This window comes from Crinia signifera, chromosome 3 (genome assembly GCF_055691185.1).
Source record: "Crinia signifera chromosome 3, ASM5569118v1, whole genome shotgun sequence".
NCBI lineage: Eukaryota > Metazoa > Chordata > Amphibia > Anura > Myobatrachidae > Crinia > Crinia signifera.
The window spans coordinates 155,876,001-155,902,305 of NC_139219.1; the positions used below are offsets into that span (position 1 = coordinate 155,876,001).

Here is a 26,305-nt window from a genome sequence, read left to right on the forward strand (position 1 = left end):
GTCCCACACGCCTGCGCGTCCCAGTTTCTGGGCGGTGGGGGATGCAAACCCAACTCGTCTTCACTTCAGGGAAACTGGCAGGGTTAGGGGGGGAGTGGGGAGGTGGGAGCAAGCGGTGGGGACCAGCGGAGAGGTGGTGGGGACTGGCGGGGAGCTCCATTGGTAGGGGATGCACGAGCACTTCGTGCGCGCACGTGTCCCCTTCCGTCGGCTGGTGGGGGATGGCGGTTGACGATCCGACCGCCAGACCCCCGCATCTATATTAAGATGGGAGTTCTATTGAAGATGGGATGTTGCCCATAGCAACCAATCAAATTCCATGTATTATCTTTACTATGACCATAACTAGAGTTGTTTTAGTGGTGCCCATGCACAGAGCATATACTGTAGCTCTGGTGAAGTTACCATCACTGCCCCATGTCCCTTGTGTTTGGATAGCAGGGTGCCTGTAACATCACCAGGGGCACATTAAGAGAGTAGGAGACCCGTGTGCAGCCTCCTCCGGCCGGGCCCCCTCCTCTCTGCTGGGAGCAGTGACAAAAATGCCGGGATCACTAGATTACTCAGACCCTACTGCGCAGGTGCGAATCTCCAGATATATGGCGTTGCAGCCATCTTTCTGGTGATTTTTGTATCACTCCTACAGCTGGCACCAGCACAACATTGTAAAGTTTGAGCACTAGGGGCGGGATTTATCAATACTCGCATTTCTGTAGTGAAGTGGAGTCCTTTTTTTCATGGTGTTTTCGCAGGCTTTTTGCGGAGTTCTGTTCTTAGGTCTGCGGTAATGCAGACCTCCGTCGGAATCTTTTCGTTGTTTTTTTTTTTTTTTTTGCGCATGCGCAGATGCGTCCTGCTGCTGGCTGGGTTTCCCCGGCTCGCAGCGTTCAGCTTTTGTTTGACTTATCCCTTGTATTGCTGGCGAACTACAGATTGTGACAGTTCAATTGTTAAAGTATAATGTATTTCCAGTGTTTTATTTACCTTATGAAAACAGGTTGTGCTGTGGGATGTATTTTACTTGTTGTATGGGAGGCAAGATTGGTTTGTTTTTGGAAGGTGTGAGGCACAGATCATCAGGGCTAGGCAAGAGGCAGTGTGCCTCACACCTCACTGCCTCTTGAGCCCTGATGATCTGGGCTGAAAACGGGATGTCAGCGTGACGGTAAGCGTTGATACATCCCGCCCTAGAGCACTCGGACTCCACTGCAGTATCACTGCTGCAGGACTGCTTAGAGCATGCTTTACTTGCTCCAGACATGCACATTGCAGCATCTTGTACAGTCCCAGAGCATCCTCAGTGGGGCTTAAGTGCTGTGCTTCTGACCACTGGTAGCCACACCCCTTGATGGAATACCAGGACCTAAATTGGTCAGGGGGCATGGCCGGCACAGAGCACAGTACCACCCTGTTACAGCACTGTAGCAGAGAGGAGGAGCATTTGTATCACCTGGATAAAAGTTTACAGTTTTTAAGTTTTCAATATTGCTTTGCAAAAATAACAAAATCATCACAGAAAACACAGCTTTACCTTTCCGGAAAGTGCAGAGTGCTTCTTCAGTCAGCCATGGTTTCCAGAACTCTGCTACTGCTGTATATACCTCGCTCCCTGATACAGGTAACTGATCCTAAAATATACATAGTAACCACACATAGTTATGTCTGTAAAAACAGATGTTTCAGCACTAGCACAAAATAGTAACAAAGTTGTTATTAGGTAAGACTATGTAAACAGCAGTTGTGCATTATAACTCACTAGTTAAATGCCTGTCAACATGATGGCTTAGCCCCTATCTGCTCCTAATGTACCTCCAATTTCTATCTTCACAGCTCCCTCTCTCCATGTCCAGCAAGTTTGAAATATATCATTTTGCTTTTATTTTCAGCTAAGGAGTAATTTGGTCGGTGGAGTGGTCTCTAGTGGTATTTCACCTCAAAAGGGTGAAGAGTATTTAGCCTTGGCATTTATGTTTCTCGTACATCATTGTTTTAGTCACACAAATTGGTTCCTCTCAGGTCTTATGAGACTTTGCTAGCATTGGGAGTCTTCTTTGTGTCTTAAATGAAGTGCAGTCCTACACCTGGTTATCAACCTCAAAAGGGGTAACACCAATGTACCGCCTCTTCTACAGTGACAGGAGCCAGGTGCTGTAGTGCAGCAATCGGCTCCTCCCCCACATAATGATGCAACAATGCAGACTGCCATAATTTCCAGGGATGTTGAACAGGCCTCCGGAGTGACAAAAACAGGGTCTCCAAGAGGCCACACTCTTTTAATTAGGCCATGCCACCTTTTTTGGATGGTCATGCCCAGTGGCAGTTTTTACTTATGTGATGCAGGGCTGCAGCCCCCTCCCCAGGTAAAATCCGCCACTGTGTGAAGCCAGATGCAGTCTGTGAGACTGCACTGGATTCACTGTGACTGGCAGTGACTTCCTATTGGAAGCCCGACCTGCCAGTCACCCAAGGCAGTCCCATTGGGAGGTGTTCCCTCCGTCCAGGATGCCTCTATGTGGGCTGGGGGTGGCATTGTGGCAGCCTCCCTCCTCCACAGTGGTAAGAGCCACCAGTGGTAATGTACCCCCTTCAGGGGTGGTAGTGTTAATGCGCACCAGGTATCACCACACCCCATCTGGACTCAGTCACACATAATGCACAAGTGTTGCATATCAAATTAATCTGCAAATTCTCCTAGTGCATCACGGTTGCCTCAAAAGATGCTCAATACTTCACTCTTACCTGGCATCTTGCACTGCATGGTATATTCAGGAAAAGTGCAAGAGAACACATTTATCTTAATATTTAGCATTATTATTTTACTAATATTTCATATTGCTTTAGTATCACATACAGTAAATGTACTAGTGGGCAACTGTATAAGAATACACAAAATTATCCTCCAATCCCTTTAATGCTCTTAGAAATAAGTTTTATGGGAAATGTGATATGCTCAAATTTACTAAAATTCAATTAAAAAAATTACCATTATGAGCCTTGTGATAGTAATGCCACATTCAGATGGTTTTATGCAGGCCTACACTTGCCCTACTCCATCCTGCTCTAATCTGACAAGCAGAGCAGATTTCAGAGCTGGATTCTGTGATCAGCCTTGTGTCTCTAAATAATCCACAGGCTGATCACAATGAAAGAAAAATAGTTATAGTTGGTGATTTGGTGAAATGCAGTTAGTCAGGTGATTGCGGTGCGCTTTGGTAAGCCCAATCATCTGATCTGTTGTGAACTGAAGCTGTCAAGTCAAGGTTTGCATCTCAGTTTACAGCACTGATCAGATTATGTATAACAAATAGAGCTTGAGCCCAGCAAAATATGAGCTCACCAAATTGCCAAATGGAGGTAAATGTGAGTTTAGTAGATTGGCGGTGGTATACTGTTGATAGTGGTGTATTTTTTTGCTGAGGAGTGCAGAGGGAAGATTTGAAGGGAAAAAGCTTTCTCTCAAGCTCTGCCCCTTCTTCTGATATTTGCTGAATTCTTTTGGTGTATTTAAATATCACATTGCAATTTAGAACATCCTATTCATAACTGAGATGCGGATTGTGATAGATATGCCGCCTTAGTCAGTACTCCATTAGCCTCATGACCTTATCCCCTCCTACTAATCACAGCAGGGAATGCCATTATTCATAGTGCTGTAGATGTCTCCATGGAGACGCTTTCAGCCAATCAGGGCTGAGGGCTTCTACAGTGGCATTCCATGCTGTCTGTAGTGCAAGGGAAGCCACCTCTCCCCGAAGTCAGTGCAAGAGGAGCCGGCTCACCCCGCAGTCAGTGTGAGGGGAGCCGGCACACCCGGCAGTCAGTGCAGGTGAGGTGGTGCAGCAGAGGATCAGCGCAGGAGCCAGGGATGGTAATGTATATTGGTGTAAAACTAATGTGTGTATTAAAGCTTTACCATTCTGAGTGTGTGTTTTTTTTTATTTAAACATTCTTTTTACAGGTGAACTGAGAGTCTAAGGGTGCTCATTAATGCCCTGCATGCTGGGACTTGTGGTTTGCTAAGTCCCAGCATGCGGGAGAGGCATGCTGGGACTTGAAGTTCAACTGTAAAAAGCAATGGGGCAGATGTATTAAGCTTTAACAAGAGATAAATCCAAGGGTGATAAGGAGAGATAAACGTCCAGCCAATCACCTCCTAACTGCCATGTTACAGCCTGTGTTTGGAAAAAGTCAGTAAGGAGCTGATTGGCTGGATGTTTATCTCTCTTTATCACCCTTCATTTATCTCTTGTTAAGGCTTAATACATCTGCCCATATGTCTCTTAGTCTAATTTTACACATACTGTATCTGCCCGGTGTCCACCGCCCTGGGACGCAGGGGACTGCCCCAGGCTTCAGCCCTGGATAGGTGAAGCCTGGGTGGAACCCCTTTATTGGGGGGGTCCCACTCCCCCAGGTACCCAGGGCTGACCAGCCATGGTGCGCAAGCTACGGCTAGGGGACCTTATGTAAAACGTGTCCCAAGGCTGTGGCATGACTCCGTGGGCTATTAGAACCTGGTGCTGGTTCCAAAATACGCTGGACCCCCAGTTCTTTTGTCCCCCATGTTTTTGGAGCCAGGACCAGTTCAAGAGTTTGTGGCTGGTTTCAGAAATATGGGGAACCCCTATGCTTTTTGTCCCCTGTATTTTTGGAACCAGATCGCACATTATAAGTACTAATAATCGCACATGTCTAAAAATCTCATTTCTCTAAAAATGGTACATTTTCTTTACAAAAAATCGCAACCTTATTAAATCGCATGCGAATTCTGACTTATCGCACCCTATTACATTTCACCCATTACGTGTTATGCCTATAGCATTTTTACCCCTTTTCGCCAGTAAGTATATAGAACCCAAAGGAGGCAGGAAAAAATAAAGCTGAATGGAGGAGAACTTATGTGAGTCAGGGCTTTGTGTTTCTAACTGCTCCCAGAGAATTAAATGCAATGCCACAATGTATACATATCATTTCTATTTGTGTTCCAAAAAACTACAGTATGTTTTAAATTAAATAGACAGAACTTCTATTAGTGTGCTATGAAAAATAGCACGTACAGTAAGAGTGTGTTAAAGAGAAAGTTACTGTACATAGAAATGTTCCGCCTATACTGTCACTGAATAATCAGTTGCTAATAAAGGGGGATTGGCATAATAAAAATAATTAATGTCACTGAAGAATCTATTTTATGGGTTTAACAGACAATATAGGGATGGACACAGTGCACACAGCAGCTGCACGCTTTTGTCTTCCTCTGCTGCTGCGTGACAGCACAATGCAGAACATATTCTGCACGTGCAAAACGGATCCTGAGCATGCTCAGTCCACCAGCCATAGCAGTACACAAACCGTCAGGGTTGCACAATACTCTGAATCAGGCTTATGTACCTTTGTTCCCTGTAATGCAAATCAAACTAATTTTGTATTGCAAAGCTGGACAGAGATGGCGAATTGACATCTTTATTATTGTACAACTACAAGCAACGTTGACATGCCAAGCAACAGCACTGCCAGCCGTTCTATAAATAAGTGCATTCTATGTGGAGATTATGTATTAGCAAAGTGGAAATGAACAGTAGCATGTCACAGCTAGTCATACATTCTCTTTAATTAGTCTAACATGTTTCTTAGCATTCAAAGCTAATTACTGATTGGATGTAACACTGCAGGACTGCTCAGCCAGAAGCACAATGTACATTCAGCTGACCAGCTGAGCGGCCTCTTTCTTGCTATCTGGTAATACTGGCACAATGTGGAAGAAATGATTTATGATAGTGTGGTCCCACAAAATGTATTATCAATCCTTCTGCTATTAAAATTGTCCCAGTCCTTATTTTCACAAGTTGCAAAAAGAAAATATACCTGGGGCCAGTAGTCATGGTTGCCAAGTGCTGGAAATACAAGCAAGTCGGGTAGGAGGTTGCGTATGGTAGAAGTCATATTCCTTATTACATCTATTACCATTTTTGTTGATAGTTCATTTACAGGAACATGTGGTGGACTATCTCTGTGGAAGACATAGAAACTGCATTTACTGTATATAGTGGGTATGGTTTTACAGTATCATTGCATTTGACAAGGCTATCAATGTGTGCTTATTTAAGGTTATATTTAAATCATCCTTGCCTACTTTTGAAAACTAGTTTCAGGGAGATTATAGTTGGTAGTAGAATTTTGCACAACGCCCCTTTGAGGGGGCATGTCATGCTCCATCCAAGGGGCGTGGCCAGGGGCGTAACTATAACTTTGTGGGCCCAGTAGCTAGATTTTGCTATGGGCCGCCCCCCCCCCCCCCTCTCTCCCGTCTATTGTCACTACAATGCCCCTTAGGTGGGCAGAAGAAAGAGTGTCAGGGACAGGGTGAGATAATGATAAAGGGGAGTGTGACTGTGTGAGGGAGAGAGAAAGAGATGGGATGTTAGGGGGAGAATGGGGGTGTCTGTGAGAGAGATGAGAGAGGGCACCAGGGAGAGATGGGAGATAGAGGGTGTTAGAAGAGACAGGTAATGAGAGAGAGAACAAGAGAGAGGTTGTGTCATGGAGAGAAAAGGGGAGTGACGGGGAGAGAGAGAGAGAGAGAGAGAGAGAGAGGGGGGGAGAGAGAGAGGGGGGGAGAGAAAGGGGGGGAAGAGAGGGGGGAAGTGAGTGTGTGTGTGCACTGTGTAGGAGCAAGGGTAAATAGAGCAGGGAGAGAGAGAGAGAGAGAGAGAAGTGTTATAGAGAAGGGGGCAGGAGGTGAGAAGAGATGTGGGCGAGCCAGTGAGGGTGGGTGAGGTAAAGTGAGAGAGAGAGTGAGGAGAAACAAAAAGAGTGGACACAGAAAAAGAGGAGAAAGAGGGGGGAGACATGTGAGACAGGCATCATCTTTTAACCTTTAATACCATTCCTTCCCCTATCTTGCACTGCCCCCCTCCCCCTTCAGTGCAAGCAGCGCTAGTTTGTACCTGCAGCATTGGTGGCTACATCCATGCTGGGTCTCTCATGTGAGCGCTGGGTCTCCCGCACATCGGCGCTAGGTCTGTGTCTCCCGGTCATTGGCTCTGTAAAAGCCGGCTCTCCTGCACGTAGGTGCCGGCCGGACCTTGCGCACATGGGCTCTGGTCCTCCAGCACGGATCAGTGACAACAAGCTGTCAACCGCACAGCTTTACTTCATTTCCGCTGGGGCCAGATCCTGCAGTGCCGCCGATTCCAGGAGCACCAGAAAGGGGTAGGAGGGGCTGGATCAGCCGCCTTGCCGCTGCAGTGCTGCCACAGCGCGTGCCCCCGAAGCACTACTTTCATTTAAAAACAAAATCTAAAGGGTGCAGGGGATAGCTGCTGGCCCTCAGGCCCCCCCAAGCGGCCGGGCCCCATAGCAGCTGCACCCACTATAGTTACGCCACTGGGCGTGGCTAGTTCCATATATGGAGAGATTGTGAAAAGAGATTGTGAACATGGCAATTAGAAGCGTGGGTGTGTACTGCTACATCTGAGAGGAATCTTTAATTTTGACTTATATCCACATGTAGAAGAGCCCCAACGCAGTTAATAAGAGCTACTATACTCGGTAAAGAAAAGTCACTGATTCATGTCAGGGATTGTTCATCTATTGTGTTTTACACATGGTTCCATATAAATGGCCACAAGAAATGCATGTAGCCATAAGGATCATTGTGTTTTATCACCAACGCTGGGAAATGACGCTGATGATTGAAAGTAAATGTGTCTGTCGCTCCTTCCTTTTTTTCCCAAAAAAATTAAAGATACACAATGTGGGCTAGGTGACATGAGGGAGATTGCTACTATTTTAGGGAGCCTCCTGGGTATGCAGGAGGGTAGGGCATATGATAGCTAAAAGTTGTTTGGTTGATATGTGCAGCATCAACCAGTTATCCTCTTTAGAAGACCACAGACATCTCCCCCTTAGCCTCTAATGACCAACCATGACGCGCGATGCAGGAGGAAGAAGAAAGGTCAGTGGCCCAGCTCTGTCACTATCCATATCACCATCTATTGCCTTTAGTAACTGTGGTGAGGAAAGTGAGCCTATGTGGGTACATTTGAGCTCCCAGGTTTAGACTGTCCACCTTCCCCAGTTGTACCATGTCACATGCTTGTGACTTCAGGGGTCATTTAGCCCAATAGGGTGTAGAATTAGCTGATTCATGCTGGCTTATGTACTACAGTACTATTATTAGCAGTGAACATAAGATTTAAGGTGGCAATACATCAGAAAGATATTGTACCCAATCATACAATCTCAATTGATTGTAAGATGGATTGTATGCAGATTGTGTGCACATCTTGTGTACACAATCATACAATCATGCAGCAGATGGATTGTATGACTGATTGTATGATGGATTGTGAGAACATTGTGTGTCCAAAAACCACCAACGACTGCTGGGGATTTCAAGGGAAATTGTACACAATCATGAGCGCAATCGATCTTAAGATCGATCTTTCTGATGTATGGCCAGCTTTAGGCTTCACCGTCAGTTGCTTATCAGCACAGATATTCTGAATAGGGGATAATGATAAATATCTCCCAAACGTGTTTTATTAATCAGGCTCCTACAGTGGGGTTTATTTACTAAGATGGAGTTTAATTGAAGATGGGATGTTGCTATACTATTTTATTACACCTTCAAGGAGATAATAGATAGACTCTGATAGGTTGCCCATAGCAACATCGCATCTTCAATAGAAATCTCATCTTAGTAAATAAACCCCAGTATGTCTGCAGGAGCAGAACAGGGAGCATGCAGTCTAAAGAAAGATACAACCCTTAAAGTTGTATGCATCTAGGCAGAAAGCAGGATAGAGACTTACCCAGTCCATATCATGAAGTCAACTTTTTGTTTTGAGTCCTTTAGATACTGAATTGCTGATAATATAAGTCCATACGGGGAGTCACACATGAAGTCTCCATATATTCCTGGGCTTGAGGCATTGACACCCTTAGATGACAAACACACTTTGGTGTGATCATCAGTTAGGTGATAAGAGAAATCCAAATGTAGGTCTGAAATATGCCAAAACTGCCCTGAACAGAAAACAAAGAAAACATTAAGTTGGGGTAAAACTTGAGCATCCAACAATGCTTTTAATAACATAACATAATGAAAAAGTGTGTTCTTTCACTGCTTGGCGAGCGGGTAAATGCCATCTGCCAGGCGAGCGAATGACCGCTGTCCGCCACAGCGCAAATGTCCATGCAGACATGCAAATGGATGTGTACGCTTTTACATCCATTCACATGTAGGCACACAGGCGAAAAATCATTCGATGGTTGCCAACCATCTAATTACTAATTACTGACTTATATTTGCCTCATAAATGACCGAGAATGGGGCAGGCACTGACATCATGTGACATCAGCCTGACCCGTGCAGGCTTCACCATGCCTGTATTTGCATGGGGACACCCAGCATTTTTCTGGACGCACACTGGGCGTCCCCATGTGGCAGCCCCTTGCCCGCCCACTTCCTGCACCATTGTGTGTGAACGCCTCAGTAACTGTGATAGTCATGAAGGAGTTCGCACACCAGGTTTGCACATTCACGATACACTTGCAGTGAATTTACATGGGCCTGAGTAAACATGAACCCAGCCCAATGAAACATATAGCTTTTGAGCTTGTGCAGTACATTTCAGTTAACTTTGTTTTATATTTGTTTGTTTTTTTATTAATGATTAAATGCAGAACATTTGCAAATACAGTAAAATGTGGCATACAGTATGTCAAATAAAATAATACATTAAATAACCATAGAGAAAGATTATATTAAAGGAATGGTTCCAATAGAAATAATATTAATATTAATAATTCCAAATGAACAATAATAAGACACCCATGTAACTAATGAAGCCGGGAAATCGTAAAAAGGAGGAGAGACTTTTTTTTAACCCTTTGAGTGCCAAGTGAATTTGTCAAAATACAGTAGGTGTAAAATTGCCCAGCAAACATTTTGAATCACCATAATAACCTGTAATGTTTACCGCCTATAGGAAATGTAATCTTTTTCTACACATTTTTTTATTTGAATTTATATAACAAAAGTGGATATTTTGAACATCTCTCACAGAGATGTTGGCACTCAAAGGGTTAAAGTAGTCATACTGTATTATACCATGTGGTAAATTTAACTAAAGTATGCATATGTGCCTTAGTAGGATTCAGCAGAGTATCCAATTAAGGAAGCCATATTCTGAAAAAATGTACTGGCTCTAGACTACATAGACAGAGAGCATTCTATCCAATCCATTTTATATAGTTATGTTAAAGGAGTCATTAAAGTAATGGGTGAACTATTTCTGTGAATACATTTGGAGAGAATGGTCTTTTTAGATACTGCTGCCACACAAGGCCCTTAAATGGAATACTAAGATCATTGTTAATATAAGTTTGACAATTAGACCAAAACACTTAGGGCGGGATGTTGTAACATCCGCAGCCCTGTTCGCCCCCCCCCCCCCCCCCCCTTCGCCGGCCACCGCATTATTAATAACGGCATATGTTTTAACATTAACGCAAGGGACAGCTCTTGCGATAAGAGCTGTCCCCTGCAATGCGGTGCAGGCACTTGACTTCCGGGTCTGTGACCCTGGAGTCCATCTGCGCATGTGCAGAGTGATGCGCCAGGCGCAGGGCATGCTGGGAGGGATCCGTTACAGATGCCTCAAACAGCGCTGCGGTAAGAAGCCCATAGGCTTCTGCAGGGAATCGCCAGCTTTTGCTGGCGATTCCCTCCGCAGCGCTGCCACCGCATTTCTGTCTTAGAGAATCGCCCCCTTAATATTTTTATTTAAGGTAAAGAATTGTTGATTAGATTAAATTTGGCTTTCAGTCTTTCTAATTTAAAGATAAGCTGTTTGAATTTTACATACATATATAAAACAAATGTAGACAACATTTATACTAAGGGGGTATTCAATCACCGGAGACCATCTCCTGACGGGGGAGATGGCCGCCGGGCCCTATTCAATGCTGTCTTCCCCAACAGCATTGAACAGGGGAGCTCGGCAAAACAAACCCGACTTCACAAGCAGCCGTGACACGTGACCAGGCCCCCTTCTCGTCCCACTGCAGGTGGAATTGAATCCCGCCTGCATGTTCTCGGTCGAGCAGCCCGAGAACGGGACAGGGTCACGGCTGTCGAGCAAGCTCAAATGCTGTGACCCCAGATTGAATACCACCCTAAGTGTAACACTGTATTTGCTTTATAAATGTAGTCCTCTGACGCTGCTTTCACACTGCCAAACCTGTTCTGACCCTTTTTTTTTTTTTTTACATTTCTTTAACCGGGTCAGAGCAAGTTTCACCCCATTCACACTGCATGTTGTAAACGGTATATTACTGGTTAATTACCCTTTTTGTACCTTTCACATTGAACCCGTTGTGAAAGGTACACGGTAATTAACCAGTAATATACCACGCATTCACCAAAGCAAAGCAAAGGGACCCTGCTGCCGGGCATTAGAGCTGCAACGCCGGCAGTAGGCAAAGCGGGTTCAGGGGGTGACCTGGGGGCAGCAGCCACAGGTGTCGGTAAAGCAGCTGCCCCCCCTCCCCCCCCCCCCACACACACACAGCCAGCGCCTAGTAACAAAGTATAAATCTTGTATCAATCGATGTGGGGCAGCACGGATGGTGTAATGGTTAGCATTACTGCCTCACAGCACTGAGGTCATCGGTTTGACCATGGCTCTAACTGTCTGGAGTTTGTATATTCTCCCCATGCTTGCGTTGGTTTACTCCGTGTACTCCGGTTTACTCTCACAATCCAAAAATCTACAGATAGGTTAATTGGCTTCCAACAAAAAAAAATTAAACCTAGAATGTCTGTGTATGTGTGTGTGTGTACATGTGGTAGGGAATATAGATTGTAAGCTCCACTGGGGCAGGGACTGATGTGAATGTTCAAATATTCTCTGTAAAGCACTGCGTAATATGTATGCGCTATATAAGAAACTGTTAATAAATAAATAAATAAATGTATCAGCTCCTACCTGTCCTTTTTTTCAAACCCAACCTTTGACATGGAAGTTAGACAGGGCCGCTGAGAGGGGGGGAGAGGGTACTAATTATCCGGGCCCAGGTTTTCTGAAGGGGCCTGTGGGTGCCCTGATCCGACCCCCCCCCCCCCTTTCCCCCTCCGTCCCTCCCTGGCAGCAGCAGCCCACACACCTCTACAGCATTTGGTGTGCTGACAGCAGGCTCAGCATGAGCATCTCACTAACAGCGTGAGAGCCACCAAGCTCTAAACATTTTGGGGCCATGGCCTCCCGCAATTAGGCCACTCCCCCAAAAATTTACCGGGGCCCGGCATCCCTCTTGGCTGCCCTGCAGGTAGGAGCTGATTGACTGGTTGTTTATCACTCTCCATTTTATAATTTTTGAAGCTTGATACATCTGGCCCTAAATGATGTGGTGATTTATTATTTTAGTCTTGTCTGGACACAGCCTCCAATATGAAGCTGTCCTGACAATCCGCTTTAAAAACTCTTCTGTTTGCTTATTGCAGTGGGGAATGCATTGTTTGTACTGGGCATACGGTTGCCCAGCTACATGCACACGCACTTACTGTAGGATTGGCTGTTGGAGAGGAATGTAAACATTCTCTGTGGCAGACATCCAGAGCACTCAGTAGGGTCAGCAGACCACTGGGTCTGTGGACATCGGGGGCAGAAAACATTGGGACAGTGCGCTGCATGTGATGTGACCAAGTGGCATAAGTTCATCCCAGTTGTCTGATACATGTTGGTATCCCCTCCCCATGCCTGATTTAAACCTGACTTACTACATACTTGCCTACCTGACCCTCTCCATGAGGGAGAAAATGCACCAGGTCCCTGGACAGAGCGATTTTACTAGAAAATGCCCCTGTATCTCCCCGTGTGTAGGGGCATATCAATGCGCGATCCTGCCACTCACCACTGTCCCAGTGATCAATGTCCAACATGCTGGATAAATCTAGGTAAGGTTTGACAGATCGCTCAGCACACATTGCTGGCACATCGCTGGCACATCACTGAGTGTTCTGAGAGATCTAGCATTGCTCAGAACGCTCAGCAGTGTCGCTGTGTGTGTAAGCCCTATTACTCTCTCTGCACGTTACATCTGCCCCACCTGCAGTGCAACATGGTTTTGACCATTTGCAAAAAAATGCAATATTGCTAACAGGTCTGAATCAGGCCCTAAGGGCAGTATTCAATGAGAAAAATTTGCCGTGTTTTATGGCGAGTTTGTGCTATTTTCGCGTTGGAAGGAGCATTTTGCTCTCCAAAAGTGAACCACCCTATTCAATGTGATAATTTCGCCGTCTTTTTAAGTGATTTTCGCCGTGTCTCTCCGTGTAGCAATTCTCCATCTTTTCATGGAGAACTGGAATGTGAACTTTTAAACTAAAAGGTTTTTTTTTTTAATTTTGGTGTCAAAAAATCAGGATTTTCTTTCTGTGAAGGGGAATGTTATTTTTATTCATGTGCTTATAGCACATGAATATATATTTAATTTAAAAAATATATATTTTTTTAAATTTTTCTCATTGAATACTGCCCTAAGTAACAACAAGTGATCCCAGGGTTACCTATCACAGTCTATCAATCAGCTACCAAGAAAATATTGTTGCAATATGTAGGCTATCATTATCCAAAGAAACAAATTGCTGCAGATGACAAGACTATCGGGTTGCTGTTATTTCCAAGTGTGACATTATATTTTGTAGATGGCTCAAAATTTTATAAAAAGCACGTGTACTGTATCTTCAGATATAATATACTGTAACAGCATTCATTTCATTTACTTCTATAATATACACATAATTATTACTTTATTACTTTGAAACGTGAGAGTTTTTCTCTGTTTAGACATGTCCTTGTGGGTAAATGAAAACTGTGTTTATGCAAGATGTGAATGTAAATTTATAACCCTAAGGCAGGGGTTCCCAATCTTTTTTGAATCACGGCACCCTAGAGTATAAGAATTTTTTCACGGCACCCCTAGGCCAAAAATGTTTTAATTAGATTGGGTTTATATGTGATTCTTAGGGTCAGTTATGTGGTAAAAGGCAGGATTTGCTTCTGTTTGTACACATTTTATGATTGGCAGCCACCAGCACTGGTTTTGCTTACAAATAATTCACCATTAATAATTTTAATTGGTCCTGGACCACCAACCTGGGGCACCCCTGTAAGTGTCCCGCGGCACCCCAGGGAGCCACGGCGCACAGTTTGGGAACCACTGCCCTAAGGCATAGTGAAAAATGATATGTGTGACATCATTGTTACATACCTCCCAACTTTCATGCTCTTTAAAGAGGGACACAGGCGCACAAAATTAGGAGGCGTGGCTAGCCAGAAAGGGAGTGTGGCCTGTATGCGCGTCTTCTCGTGAGGCCACACCCCCATAATGCCGCTGTGGTGCCATGCCCCCAAACCCTCTGGCTGAGGGAATAGACGCATGCGCACAGTGTTTATTCACTGTGTATACTCCCAACAGCCCCCCCTCCCCCCCACATGCCACTGGACACAGCCGGCCACGGCCGGGATGCGGGAACGTCCACGAAAACCGGGATGTTCCTGCGGGAATGGGGACTGTTGGGAGGGATGTTGTAGAGCACGGTTAGGAGCTTTGAAAAGAAAGGCCTTTAGTGCGTTCCACAATGACACATATGATTTTTCATTAGGCCGTAACATAAATACATATAAGGCTAGCAGTGGTTTTAGGAATTATAAATTGGTAAAATCAATGGTTTTCCTTGTCTGTGTGTTTTATTGCAGTGTCAGGGAGGGGATTGTACTGAATGTGTGAAATTTTTTGGTACTTGTTTCCTAGCACGGCCACAATCGCGGGCATCGTGTGTCATTTTTAGTGGTATACGACGCGACCGACGCGATGCCCCCGATTTTCCCATTGAAATGCATTGAAAATAGTCAAAATCGCATCGGTCGCGTCGTATGCGGCTAAAAAACCCTTAAATGGTCCAGACGCGATGCCCACAATTTCCCCATAGGAAACAATGTTAAATGGCTCAATGTACCCGCGATGCCCCCGATTTCTCATAGGGAACAATACCTGAATTTCACCAAATCATCATAGGGAACAATGGTAAATGGGCCAGAAAGCCCCAAAAACACCTCAGAACAGTGAAATGTCCCCCCAAAAGTACTTTACGCCACCCCACGATCAACGCGAACCTGAAGCGTGGCGAGCGCAGCGAGCCCGCGTGGGGCGGCGGTACGCGTCCTCCGACCTTTTCATACCCCCACTATCCACTAGGGCGTGGAGTTGAGAATAGAATAGTGTGGCGAGCGTAGCGAGCCACCGAGCCCGAAGCGTGGCGAGCGCAGCGAGCCCCGCGAGGGGACGCGGATACCTTCACAGGTAAACGCGTCCCTTCGCGGCCTTCACAGGTATCCGCGTCCCCTCGCGGGGCTCGCTGTGCTCGCCACGCTTCGGGCTCGGTGGCTCGCTGCGCTCGCCACACTATTCTATTCTCAACTCCACGCCCTAGTGAATAGTGGGGGTATGAAAAGGTTGGAGGAGGCGTACCGCCGCCCCTCGCGGGCTCGCTGCGCTCGCCACGCTTCGGGTTCGCGTTGATCGTGGGGTGGCGTAAAATACTTTTGGGGGGACATTTCACTGTTCAGGGGTGTTTTGGGGGGTTTATGGCCCATTTAACATTGTTCCCTATGATGATTTGGGTAAATTGACCCATTTCACATTGTTTCCTATGGAAAATCGGGGGCATCGCGGCTAAATTGAGGCATTTAACATTGTTCCCTATGGGGAAATCGCGGGCATCGCGTCGCGACCATCGCACCCGATTTTTTTAGTGCTTGCGATGCCCGCGATGCCCCCGATTTTTCCTCACGATGCCCACGATCATGATCGTTGTGGCCGTGCTAGGAAACAAGTACCAATTTTTCTTTTAATATAATCAGCTTATTGACTCAGCTACATATTTTAGCTCTGTGTGTTAATACTAGGTCCTAATTACATCAACTAATATAAAATGGGGACAGACATACAGAATGAAAGATTGGGATGAGTCAAATTTATCAACAAATACTAGTAGCATATGAAAAACAAGTATTTTTGGGCAATAACTTGCAAATATAAGTATCTAGAAAGGGAACAGGAGCAGGTTTGGACTAGCTGCCTGCTATAGGGATTAGGTTTCAGACTAGGCCAGTGGTTCCCAAACTTTTTTTGAATCACAGCTGCCTATAGTATTAGAAATTTTGTCGTGGCAACCCTAGGCCAAAAATTTTTATGGAGTCATTTAGAAAAATATATTAAATGAAGTAAATTGTGTATATACATCATCCTAATGTGTGTACACACGGTGAGATGTGCCTTGAGATGCGATCCCCGATATGATCAGATCGGATCGGGATCGAATCGCAAGGCACATCCGATTTGCATACAATCTTGACAATATAGTGCAGATCTGCACTATATAGTCAAGGCAACCAAGACTTTCTGGCTTGCGATACGTGAACGTGCATCGGGATCGGATCTGGAACACAAGGGTTAAAACCCTTGCGATCTGCATCCGATGCCGATCCGATGTTGACTATATCGTCAACATCGGAATGCAAATTGTACCATGTGTACACACTATTAGGGTCAGTTGTGTGGTGAGTGACAGAATTTGCTTCTGTTTGTTCATATATATATTATGATTTGAAGCCACCAGCACTGGTTTTTAAATGGAATCATTTAAAGATATATCACTTTGGAGTATGATCTCATGAGAATAATCCCTTAATAGGGGAATGTTTGGAGCTGACAGATGTAATGAAAATATTATCATCCAATTTTTCTGGTAGAATTGTGTCCAGATGTCTGTGACAATGATAATTCTAAATTGCCTTATAATTTCAAAGGCTCAGGACTCCCATTCGACGATCTTCCTTTTCTCTTGGATTGAATTAGGGATAATGCTGTAACCCACAAGATTGTATTCAGATGTTCAATAAGGGAAGTCAGAGGGATGATGTTTTTAGATGTCAGATTTTAGATGTGCTCAACACGTTTCCCCGGAATATGCACCTCCGGCTTCCTCAGGAGCAAGTGTGATAGTGGTGCAGCCAGTCTTAGGTTTTATATCTGAGCTGCTAATTGACTGAATGATTCACATGTGAACAAGCTAAGTACAATAAACTCTAAATTTTAGATAACCGTGTAAACAATGATAACTCTACCATCTACATTCGGATAGGAGGCAATATTCAAGTAGATAAATCTTGTTTGCTTTTAATGAACAGAAATTTAGGCTTTAAAAAAAACATATATATGCTCGAATCACGTGACCCGGAAAAATTCTGATGCTCGAGGGCGCCCTGATTTTAAAAAGTTTGGGAACCACTGCTCTAATGGTTAGGCAAACCAATGTGACAGCTCGCCACACCCCAAATGGAAACTGGCCCCACCCCTTAACATGGGCTCCTATCACTGCATTCCATGGTGGGGATACGGTCACTAGGTCTCCAGTAACTAGGTCGACAAGCATTAGGTTGACACCACAAGATCAACATGAAGGTCGACATGACTGAGGTTGACATGCACATACCTCCTAACATTGCCGGGCCAGGAGGAGGGGCGCTGCGCGAGCCCAAAATTTGGGGGGCATGGCCTCCCGACAAGAGGGCGTGACCTATTGCCGTGAGGCCACGCCCCCATTTTCGCCACTGTGGGAGCATGGCAAGCGACTCTGGGAGCTGCTCACTATATCCCTAGACCATGGGACTGCATGCGCACAGCGTCTATTGACAGGGGACAACCCCCCCCCCCCCCCCCCCCGCGGGACACTGCCAGCCGTGGGAGGGACGCAGAAATGTTCCCGAGATAAGTGGGAGGTATGCATGCATGAAGGTTGACATGACTGAATGTCAACATTGGTTAGGTCGATAGGTCATTAGGTCGACATGGGGAAGGTCAACAGTCAAAAGGTGGGGTTTTTTTCACTTTTTTTTGAGCCGACGTGCCCACAGGCAGTATTTGATGCCCTACCATCCACTAGGGCATGGTGGGAGAATAAAATAGTGTGCAAAGCGTAGCAAGGCACCATACCCAAAGGGGGAAATTTACTAAGAATACGAATACTAAAAATCGTATTCGTATTCTTAATATGAATGAATACAACTGCATACTACTGTTTCAGCCGTATGCAAAGTCGTGTTCCAGAGGGGAATTTACAAAGCAGTCAAATACGACAAATGCTTTGTAACCCTCCGATGGCGTAAACATTCGTATTAGCGGCCGTATATACGGCCGCTAATACGAATTCGTATAAGCAGTCTGCACGGATCACTCAGATCCGTGCAGGCTTCAGTGTGTAAAAAATAGAAAAATAAATACATTTAAAAAAAAACGGTGTGAGGTCCCCCCCACAACCGTAATTAGCACCAGGCTGAAAGAGCTGGGGCTGGTAATAAAAAATCAGGAAACCCGGCGAATAGGGGTTCCGCGATTTTTTAAAACCAGCCCCAGGCTCCAGGACCAGGGCTGGTTCCCAAAATACGGTGGACAAAATGACTAGGGGTCCCCCGTATTTTAAGAACCAGGCCAAACCAGCCAGCAGGGTAAGGTCACAGCTGGGGGACACTTATTATATAAGTTCCCGCGGCCAAAACATTAACCCTACTGACCAGTCAGCCTGGCCAAGGGCCCTGGGGGAGTGGGGACCCCCCAATAAAGGGGTCCCCACCTCCAGGACTTACCTGACCAGGCTGAGCCTGGTGCTGTCCCCTGGAGCAGTGCTCACTGGGCTGATTAAGTGTAAAATAAATAATTAACTATTGTTTAATACTGTGGAACTATGAGTCCCAGCAAGCCTCCCCTGCAAGCTGGGACTTGGAGAACCACAAGTCCCAGCATGCGGGGCATTAAAGGGCCCGCTGGCACTTGTAGTTCCACAGTATTAAAAATAGTCAAATAAACACACACAGACACATGAAAAATAAAACTTTAATACATCCAAAGCCCACACATACTGATACTTACCTATCTTGATCCCGTCGGTAAGTCCCTAGGTCCTGGGTCCGGTGCTCCTGGGTCCAGGGCTCCAGGGCTGTAGAGTCTGGGGTCCGGGGCCTTGATCCTGGGCTGGTCCAGGGTCCGGGGCTTCAGAGCTGTAGAGTCCAGGGTCCGGGGCCTTTGTCCTGGGTCCGGGGCTGGTCCAGGGCTCCAGGGCTGCAGAGTCCGGGGTCCAGGATCCAAAGAAATCCATAGGGGTACCTGTGGAAGGAAATCCCACTTACTAAGCCCCTCTGGCGAAAATCTGTCCTCTTCTGTCCAACGTAATCCAGGGGTGAAATGTAATAGGATGAGAGATTCAGAAAGTGAGAGATTTGGTAAGAAATCTCCAGTTTTTTTAAAGTGGCAATCATTGACACAGCAAAACCAGTGTGATTTTGCTGTGTCAATGATTGCCCCAGGTCTTCAGAAAATAACAAACACCGGCTATTCCGGCCGGAACCCAAGACGGACTAAGGAGAGACGCAGAGATGTTTCGCCATCCGCGCCTCTCCTCCGAATGATTCTATTGGCCGCCTAGCGGCCAATCAGGAGCCGACTTTCTCGGGCGTGCCAAATACGGCAGGAAAATACACTTTATTTATTTATTTTATCAGTCAGATCCGTGCAGGCTTCAGTGTGTAAAAAATAGAAAAATAAATAAATAAATAAATAAATAAACGGTGTGGGGTCCCCCCCATAGCCGTAACCAGAACCAGGCTGAAAAAGCCATTGGATCCCATTCCCCACGGTGGGCCCTTCATGCCTCAGTCTGACACTGAACGGAAGAAGACAGTATCTGCTGCAATCCACTATTCTCAACCATTATAGCAGTTCCTATAGATTTCTATGGGGGTTATTTGATTGCAGAATTTACCAAGCTCCATAATGCAAAGCATATCCAATCTAAAAACAATGGCATCCCCAAAAATCAATTACCAGCCCTGGATCTTTGAGTTTGATCTAGTAACGGAAAATAGGTAGAAAAATGGCAAGAGGTTCCAGTCAGGGAGATCATGTCATAGATGGCATACACATTAACAAGCCCCAAAACTTGTCAGCCCAGGGCTGTAATTCCAAAGAACCAGCTTTCAACCCAGAGCTATACCCTGCACCACTAGTGGTGGTGGTGGGATGTGGTCTACAGGCATTAGGTTGGAAGTCATTAGGTCAACCACTATTGGTCGACAGTCACTAGTTCGACATGCCTTAGGACCACTATAGGTCATTAGGCTGACACAAGCATTAGGTCTCCATTGAAAAGGTCGACATGAAAAAGGCTGACATGAGATTTTCATGTTTTTATTTATTTTATTTTTTTTTTAAAGGTGGTTTTGGTACACTTATACGGTGTCCATGTCGACTTAAGTCGACATAGACACACCAAATAAACATAAAAAAAACATGTTGACCTTTTTCATGTCAACCATTTCCATATTGACAAGTAGCAATTATCCACAGACTTATGCTGGGTACGAACCAGGACGACAAGGGTCCGATCCCATCAATCTAGATCCAATTCCGACCGATTGTATGTAGATTGTGTGGTGATTGGGCCCTTTTCTGTCCTGGTGTGGACCGATACCGGTCCCGCGGGTCGGTCGTTATTCAGATCCTACCTGCAGCAGGTAGGATCTGGAAACAACCATACTCCCGGGTGCAGGCAGGGCCGGCACCACCACTAGGCAAATCTAGGCATTTGCCTAGGGCGCCGGCCACTGGAGGGCGGCATTTTGCCCCCCGTGCCGCGGGGGTACCTGTCCTGCGGCGCTGTGTATTTAAAGCTGGCGGCGGAGGCAGCGAGGGGTCCCTGCAGTCAATAAGAAATAACAAGCGCTATCTACCGGGCTATGCGGAAGCGCTTCTGTTGTGAAAACACTGGCCGCACGGCGCACGCTGATTGGCTGAATCTCAGCCAATCAGCGTGCGGACAGTGTTTTCACAACAGAAGCGCTTCCGCATAGCCCGGCGGATAGCGCTCGTTATTTCTTATCGACTGCAGGGACCCCTCGCTGCCTCCGCCGCCAGCTTTAAATACACAGCGCCGCAGGACAGGTACCCCCGCGGCACGGGGGGCAAAATGCCGCCCTCCAGTGGCCGGCGCCCTAGGCAAATGCCTAGATTTGCCTAGTGGTGGTGCCGGCCCTGCCTGCACCCGGGAGTATGGTTGTTTCCAGATCCTACCTGCTGCAGGTAGGATCTGAATAACGACCGACCCGCGGGACCGGTATCGGTCCACACCAGGACAGAAAAGGGCCCAATCACCACACAATCTACAGTCGATAAGAAATAACGAGCGCTATCCGCCGGGCTATGCGGAAGCGCTTCTGTTGTGAAAACACTGTCCGCACGCTGATTGGCTGAGATTCAGCCAATCAGCGTGCGCCGTGCGGCCAGTGTTTTCACAACAGAAGCGCTTCCGCATAGCCCGGTAGATAGCGCTTGTTATTTCTTATTAACTGCAGGGACCCCTCGCTGCCTCCGCCGCCAGCTTTAAATACACAGTGCCGCAGGACAGGTACCCCCTCCCCCGGCACCGTGGCGCCCCCACCCAGACTCGCCTGGGGCGCTCTGGTGCCTTGCACCGGCCCTGGGTGCAGGTCGCCATCGGATCGGACCTGCTTACGGTGCACATCGTGAGCGGGTCATCCTGGTGTGTACCCCGCATTAGGATATAGGGGCCATTTCAGAACTGATTGCATGGCCACAAATTTGCAGTGGCAAGCGTTCAGGTAGATGCCGCCCCGCTAGAGTGAAATCTCGCCTTGCGAATTAATGTGACCGATGTTTAAATTGATGTGCAAGGTTGCAGATTTTTCAAATCTTCAAAAACATTCATAAGCCGCTCCCCATCCAATGATTTTTCCACTGGGCACCAGTCATTGCAGGCTCAGAGTAGCGGCTGCCACAAAAACAGGCACGTTTTTTTCCGCACATCTAAGTTTTGTTTTTTTTCCCCATGAAACAACGATTAAAAATAGTAGTAGGCTTTTATTGCAGGACGGTCCCGCGCATGCGCAATCTATCCATAAATCAACCGTTGTGCATATTTGCTGCCATACGATCAGGTCTGAATTACCCCCATACTGTCAGACGTTAGATAAATAAAAATGTATTCAAATGAACACAACTATTGAGTCCATAGTTCCACTTCCACCACAGACACATTCATACCTCCCAACATGACCCTCTCCAGGAGGGACAGAATGCTCTGGTCCTGAACTTCCTTGTTATTGTATGATTGCCATCACCTGTTTTGAACAGGTAAAGCGGTGAGAAAGATGTTTCAACACAGGTGACAGTAATTACACATTAACAAGCAAGTCCAGTACCAAATAATACTGTCCCTCCCGGAGAAGATCATGTTGGGAGGTATGAACATTGCGCTGGATCCATCCACTCTATTACCAGGCCATACAGGAAGAGCAATCCTGCAACATCCTGAAGCTCTCCCGAACAATTATCTAATCTGTGCGCAGGTGTATCTGTTTACATACTATTCATTTCATACTGCCATGTTGATATTATAATTATTGGGTGGCGAACCTATAAATAACTATGACCCTGAGAGAGACAGGCAGACAGACAGACAGACAGACAGACAAGAAAGAAGGAAACACTATCCATAATGTTTCCTGCCTGGCAAAAAACTATACCCTACATACAGTAAATGTCACTCTGCCTGTAGGCATTGAAGCATGTCTTACACAGATAATATTATGTACTATTACTTTACAAAGTATTGTACACAGCAAAAGTATATTAGCTCAGCCTCTGTGTGTGTTGTAATGTAAACAACACTACTACTACCAGAGCCGGTTACAGATTGCCTGGTGTACTTACCTGAAGCCCCTTGCTGCTGCTCACTATCAGGAACCACTGGAAGAGCTGAGGTCACAACACAGAGCAGGAGACACAAGCAGACACGGAGAGACCCCATCTCTCTCTCTCCTCTGCTAACTTACTATCTGACTCTGAGGTTTCTCTATGAGGTTTCTTTATGACTTGCACACACACACACACAAAAAAAAAAAACTTCCTTGTTTACACAATGTTGGGAGTGAGTAACTTCTCTGGTTACAGGGATTAACCTTTGCAGGCACGGCACTGTGTATAGATAGTGTACTACTATGTACTACTACTACTACTGCTGTACTTTCTAATGATAGCCCTCGGATATGTCTGTGGAGCTTTATGTAGCCAGTAATGATTTATTTATTTATGGAAAGTATTTACTGTAAGCAAAGGTCTATTAATCTGTTTACTATAAATTAAACATTTGTTTAGTTACTATAGATGTAACTTTCATGGAAATTAGGTCGCTTTTTACACCACAATGCAAATGTTAAAACAAGGACTATGTAAAAACCGAACCTGGACAAGACCCCAGACCTCCGGACCGGACATCAAAATCTGCATTCTGGAGCTTAAAATTTAAGGTCCGGGGGGTGTCATGTCTGGGGGGTCCTTGTGATAGCTTTCACCAGAGGCTCCCTGGTGACAGCTGTCACATGAAACCCCCCCCCCCCAATTCCTCAATAGTTTTCTCCTTCCTAAAAGATATACACTGCCCAAAAAAATAAAGGGAACACTTAAACAGCACAATGTAACTCCAAGTCAATCACACTTCTGTGAAATCAAACTGTTTACTTAGGAAGCTACAGTACACTGATTGACAATCAATTCCGCATGCTGTCGTGCAAATGGAATAGACAACAGGTGGAAATTATAGGCAATTAGCAAGACAGCCCCAATAAAGGAGTTGTTCTGCAGGTGGTGACCACAAACCACTTCTCAGCTCCTATGATTTCTGGCTGATGTTTTGATCACTTTTGAAAGCTGGTGGTGCTTTCACTGTAGTGGTAGCATGAGACGGAGTCTACAACCCACACAAGTGGCTCAGGTAGTGCAGCTCATCCAGGATGGCACATCAGTGTGAGCTGTGGCAAGAAGGTTTGCTGTGTCTGTCAGCGTAGTGTCCAGAGAATGGAGGCGCAACCAGGAGACAGGCCAGTACATCAGGAGACGTGGAGGAGGCCATAGGAGGGCAACAACCCAGCAGCAGGAGCGCTACCTCCGCCTTTGTGCAAGGAGGAACAGGGGGAGAACTGCAAAATGACCTCCAGCAAGCCACAAATATGCATCTGTCTACTCAGATGGTTAGAAACAGACTACATGAGGGTGGTATGAGAGCCCAACGTCCACAGGTGGGGGTTGTGCTTACAGCCCAACCCATGCAGGACATTTGGCATTTGCCAGAGGACATTAAGATTGGGAAATTCGCCACTGGCGCCCTGTACTCTTCACAGATGAAAGCAGGTTCACACTGAGCATGTGACAGATGTGACAAAGTCTGGAGATGCAAAGGAGAACATTCTGCTGCCTGCAACATCCTCCAGCATGACAGTGGGCAGTGGGTCAGTAATGGTGTGGGGTGGTATTTCTTTGGGGGGCCGCACAGCCCTCCATGTGCTAGCCAGAGGTAGCCTAACTGCCATTAGGTACCTAGATGAGATCATCAGACCCCTTGTGAGACCATATGCTGGTCCTGTGCCCCCTGTGTTGGTAGGGCTGGTTTGCTCCAGGTAAGCACACCCTAACACTTTATTAACTCTTATTTTTCCTATCACATTGTATATATTTTGTATTTTAATCCCACCTTCACTTCCCTACATAGCACTTTGTGCTTCTTATTAACCCTTACTAATTTTCATTTGTGTGCTGCCATGGGGTACTCATCCTGTGTTGGCATGTTGGGGGCCCACACCCCAGACCCATACCCAGTATTAGGGACCCCCAGTGACAGAGAGGCCTTGACGTACGGCCTGGGGGCTTAGCCCTATATCTGCAGATATATGCAACCAAGATCTCTGTATTATCTGATTAATATGTAGTTATTTTCTCAGTGTGCAATTGGGATACAAAATGTTTTTTTTCCTAGACAGAATTACCCCTCCCTTTTGGCACCTGAATGACACACCTCTGATTGAGCAGCTTACCAACAAAAGTGTTTTGCTGGTCCGGTTGGCCCTGGGTTCCTCCTAATGCAAGACAATGCTAGACCTCATATGGCTGGAGTGTGTCAGCAGTTCCTGCAAGATGAAGGCATTAATGCTATGGACTGGCCTGCCCATTCCCCAGACCTGAATCCAATTGAGCACATCTGGGACATCATGTTTCGCTCCATCTGGGACATCATGTCTTGCTCCATCCAGCCACGTTGCACCACAGACTGTCCAGGAGTTGGCGGATGCCTTAGTCCAGGTCTGAGAGGAGATCCTTCAGGAGACCATCCACCACCTCATCAGGAGCATGCCCAGGCATTGTAGGGAGGTCATACAGGCACGTGGAGGCAACACACACTACTGAGCCTCATTTTACTTGTTTTAAGGACATTACATCAAAGTTGGATCAGCCTGTATTGTGTTTTTCCACTTTAATTTTGAGTGTGACTCCAAATCCAGACCTCCATGGGTTAATAAATGTGATTTCCATTGATAATTTTTGTGTGATTTTGTTGTCAGCACATTTAACTATGTAAAGCACAAAGTATTTAATATGAATATTTAATTAATTCAGATCTAGTATGTGTTATGTTAGTGTTCCCTTTATTTTTTTGAGCAGTGTAAATCTCCCTAGTTTGCCTCCTGAGCAGCTGGTCGCTCTGAACTCTGAGTTGGAGGAGATAACAACAGTTATTAATTCCCTACCAGAAGGAAAGGCCCCTGGTCCAGACGGCTTCACAAATTATTTTTATAAAAAATTTGCTCCTACTTTGACACCTCAATATATAGATATGCCTCTGACTGTGGTTCTTTCCCTACGGAAATGTTACAGGCTCGCATCATAACCATACATAAACAGGGAAAAGACCCATCGCTTTGCCAAAACTACAGACCCATAGCACTCCTTAATACTCATTTAAAGATATTTTCTAAACTTATAGCCACTAGACTATCTCCCCTTATACCTCAACTTATACACCCAGATCAAGTCGGCTTCATCAGACTTCAGTAGACAAGCCTCTGATATTACAAGAAGAGTGTTTCTATTAGCCATCTTTCTTTCCCTAGATGCTGAGAAGGCGTTTGATTGCCTACATTGGGGCTTTCTTGAGGAAGTGCTCCGGAGAGCCGGCTTACGGTTTAGTTCAACATCTGCCTTAGTGCTTAGTAAGGGCTTTCAGTCCCCCCCTTTTAAGATCTCAAACGGCACTAGACAGGGATTTCCCTTGTCCCCCCTCATGTATGTTCTGGCCATAGAACCTTTGGCAGCCCTACTGCGACAATCTCCCCTT

At 45.9% G+C, this 26,305-nt stretch overlaps 1 protein-coding gene across 1 annotated transcript in view; it reads right to left on the reverse strand.

Annotated features, from left to right (window-relative positions):
* SMPDL3A (sphingomyelin phosphodiesterase acid like 3A) overlaps nt 1-23,026 on the reverse strand; it is a 49,562-nt gene extending 26,536 nt beyond the window's left edge. The window contains exons 1-4 of the mRNA XM_083176785.1: nt 22,852-23,026; nt 8,814-9,027; nt 5,863-6,007; nt 1,532-1,628 (exon numbers count right to left, since the gene is read on the reverse strand). Coding sequence (XP_083032911.1) covers nt 1,532-1,628; nt 5,863-6,007; nt 8,814-9,027; nt 22,852-22,948 — 553 coding nt within the window. The 5' untranslated portion in view covers nt 22,949-23,026. The remainder of the gene's footprint in view (nt 1-1,531; nt 1,629-5,862; nt 6,008-8,813; nt 9,028-22,851) is intronic.
* Between the last annotated feature and the right edge of the window lie 3,279 nt (nt 23,027-26,305).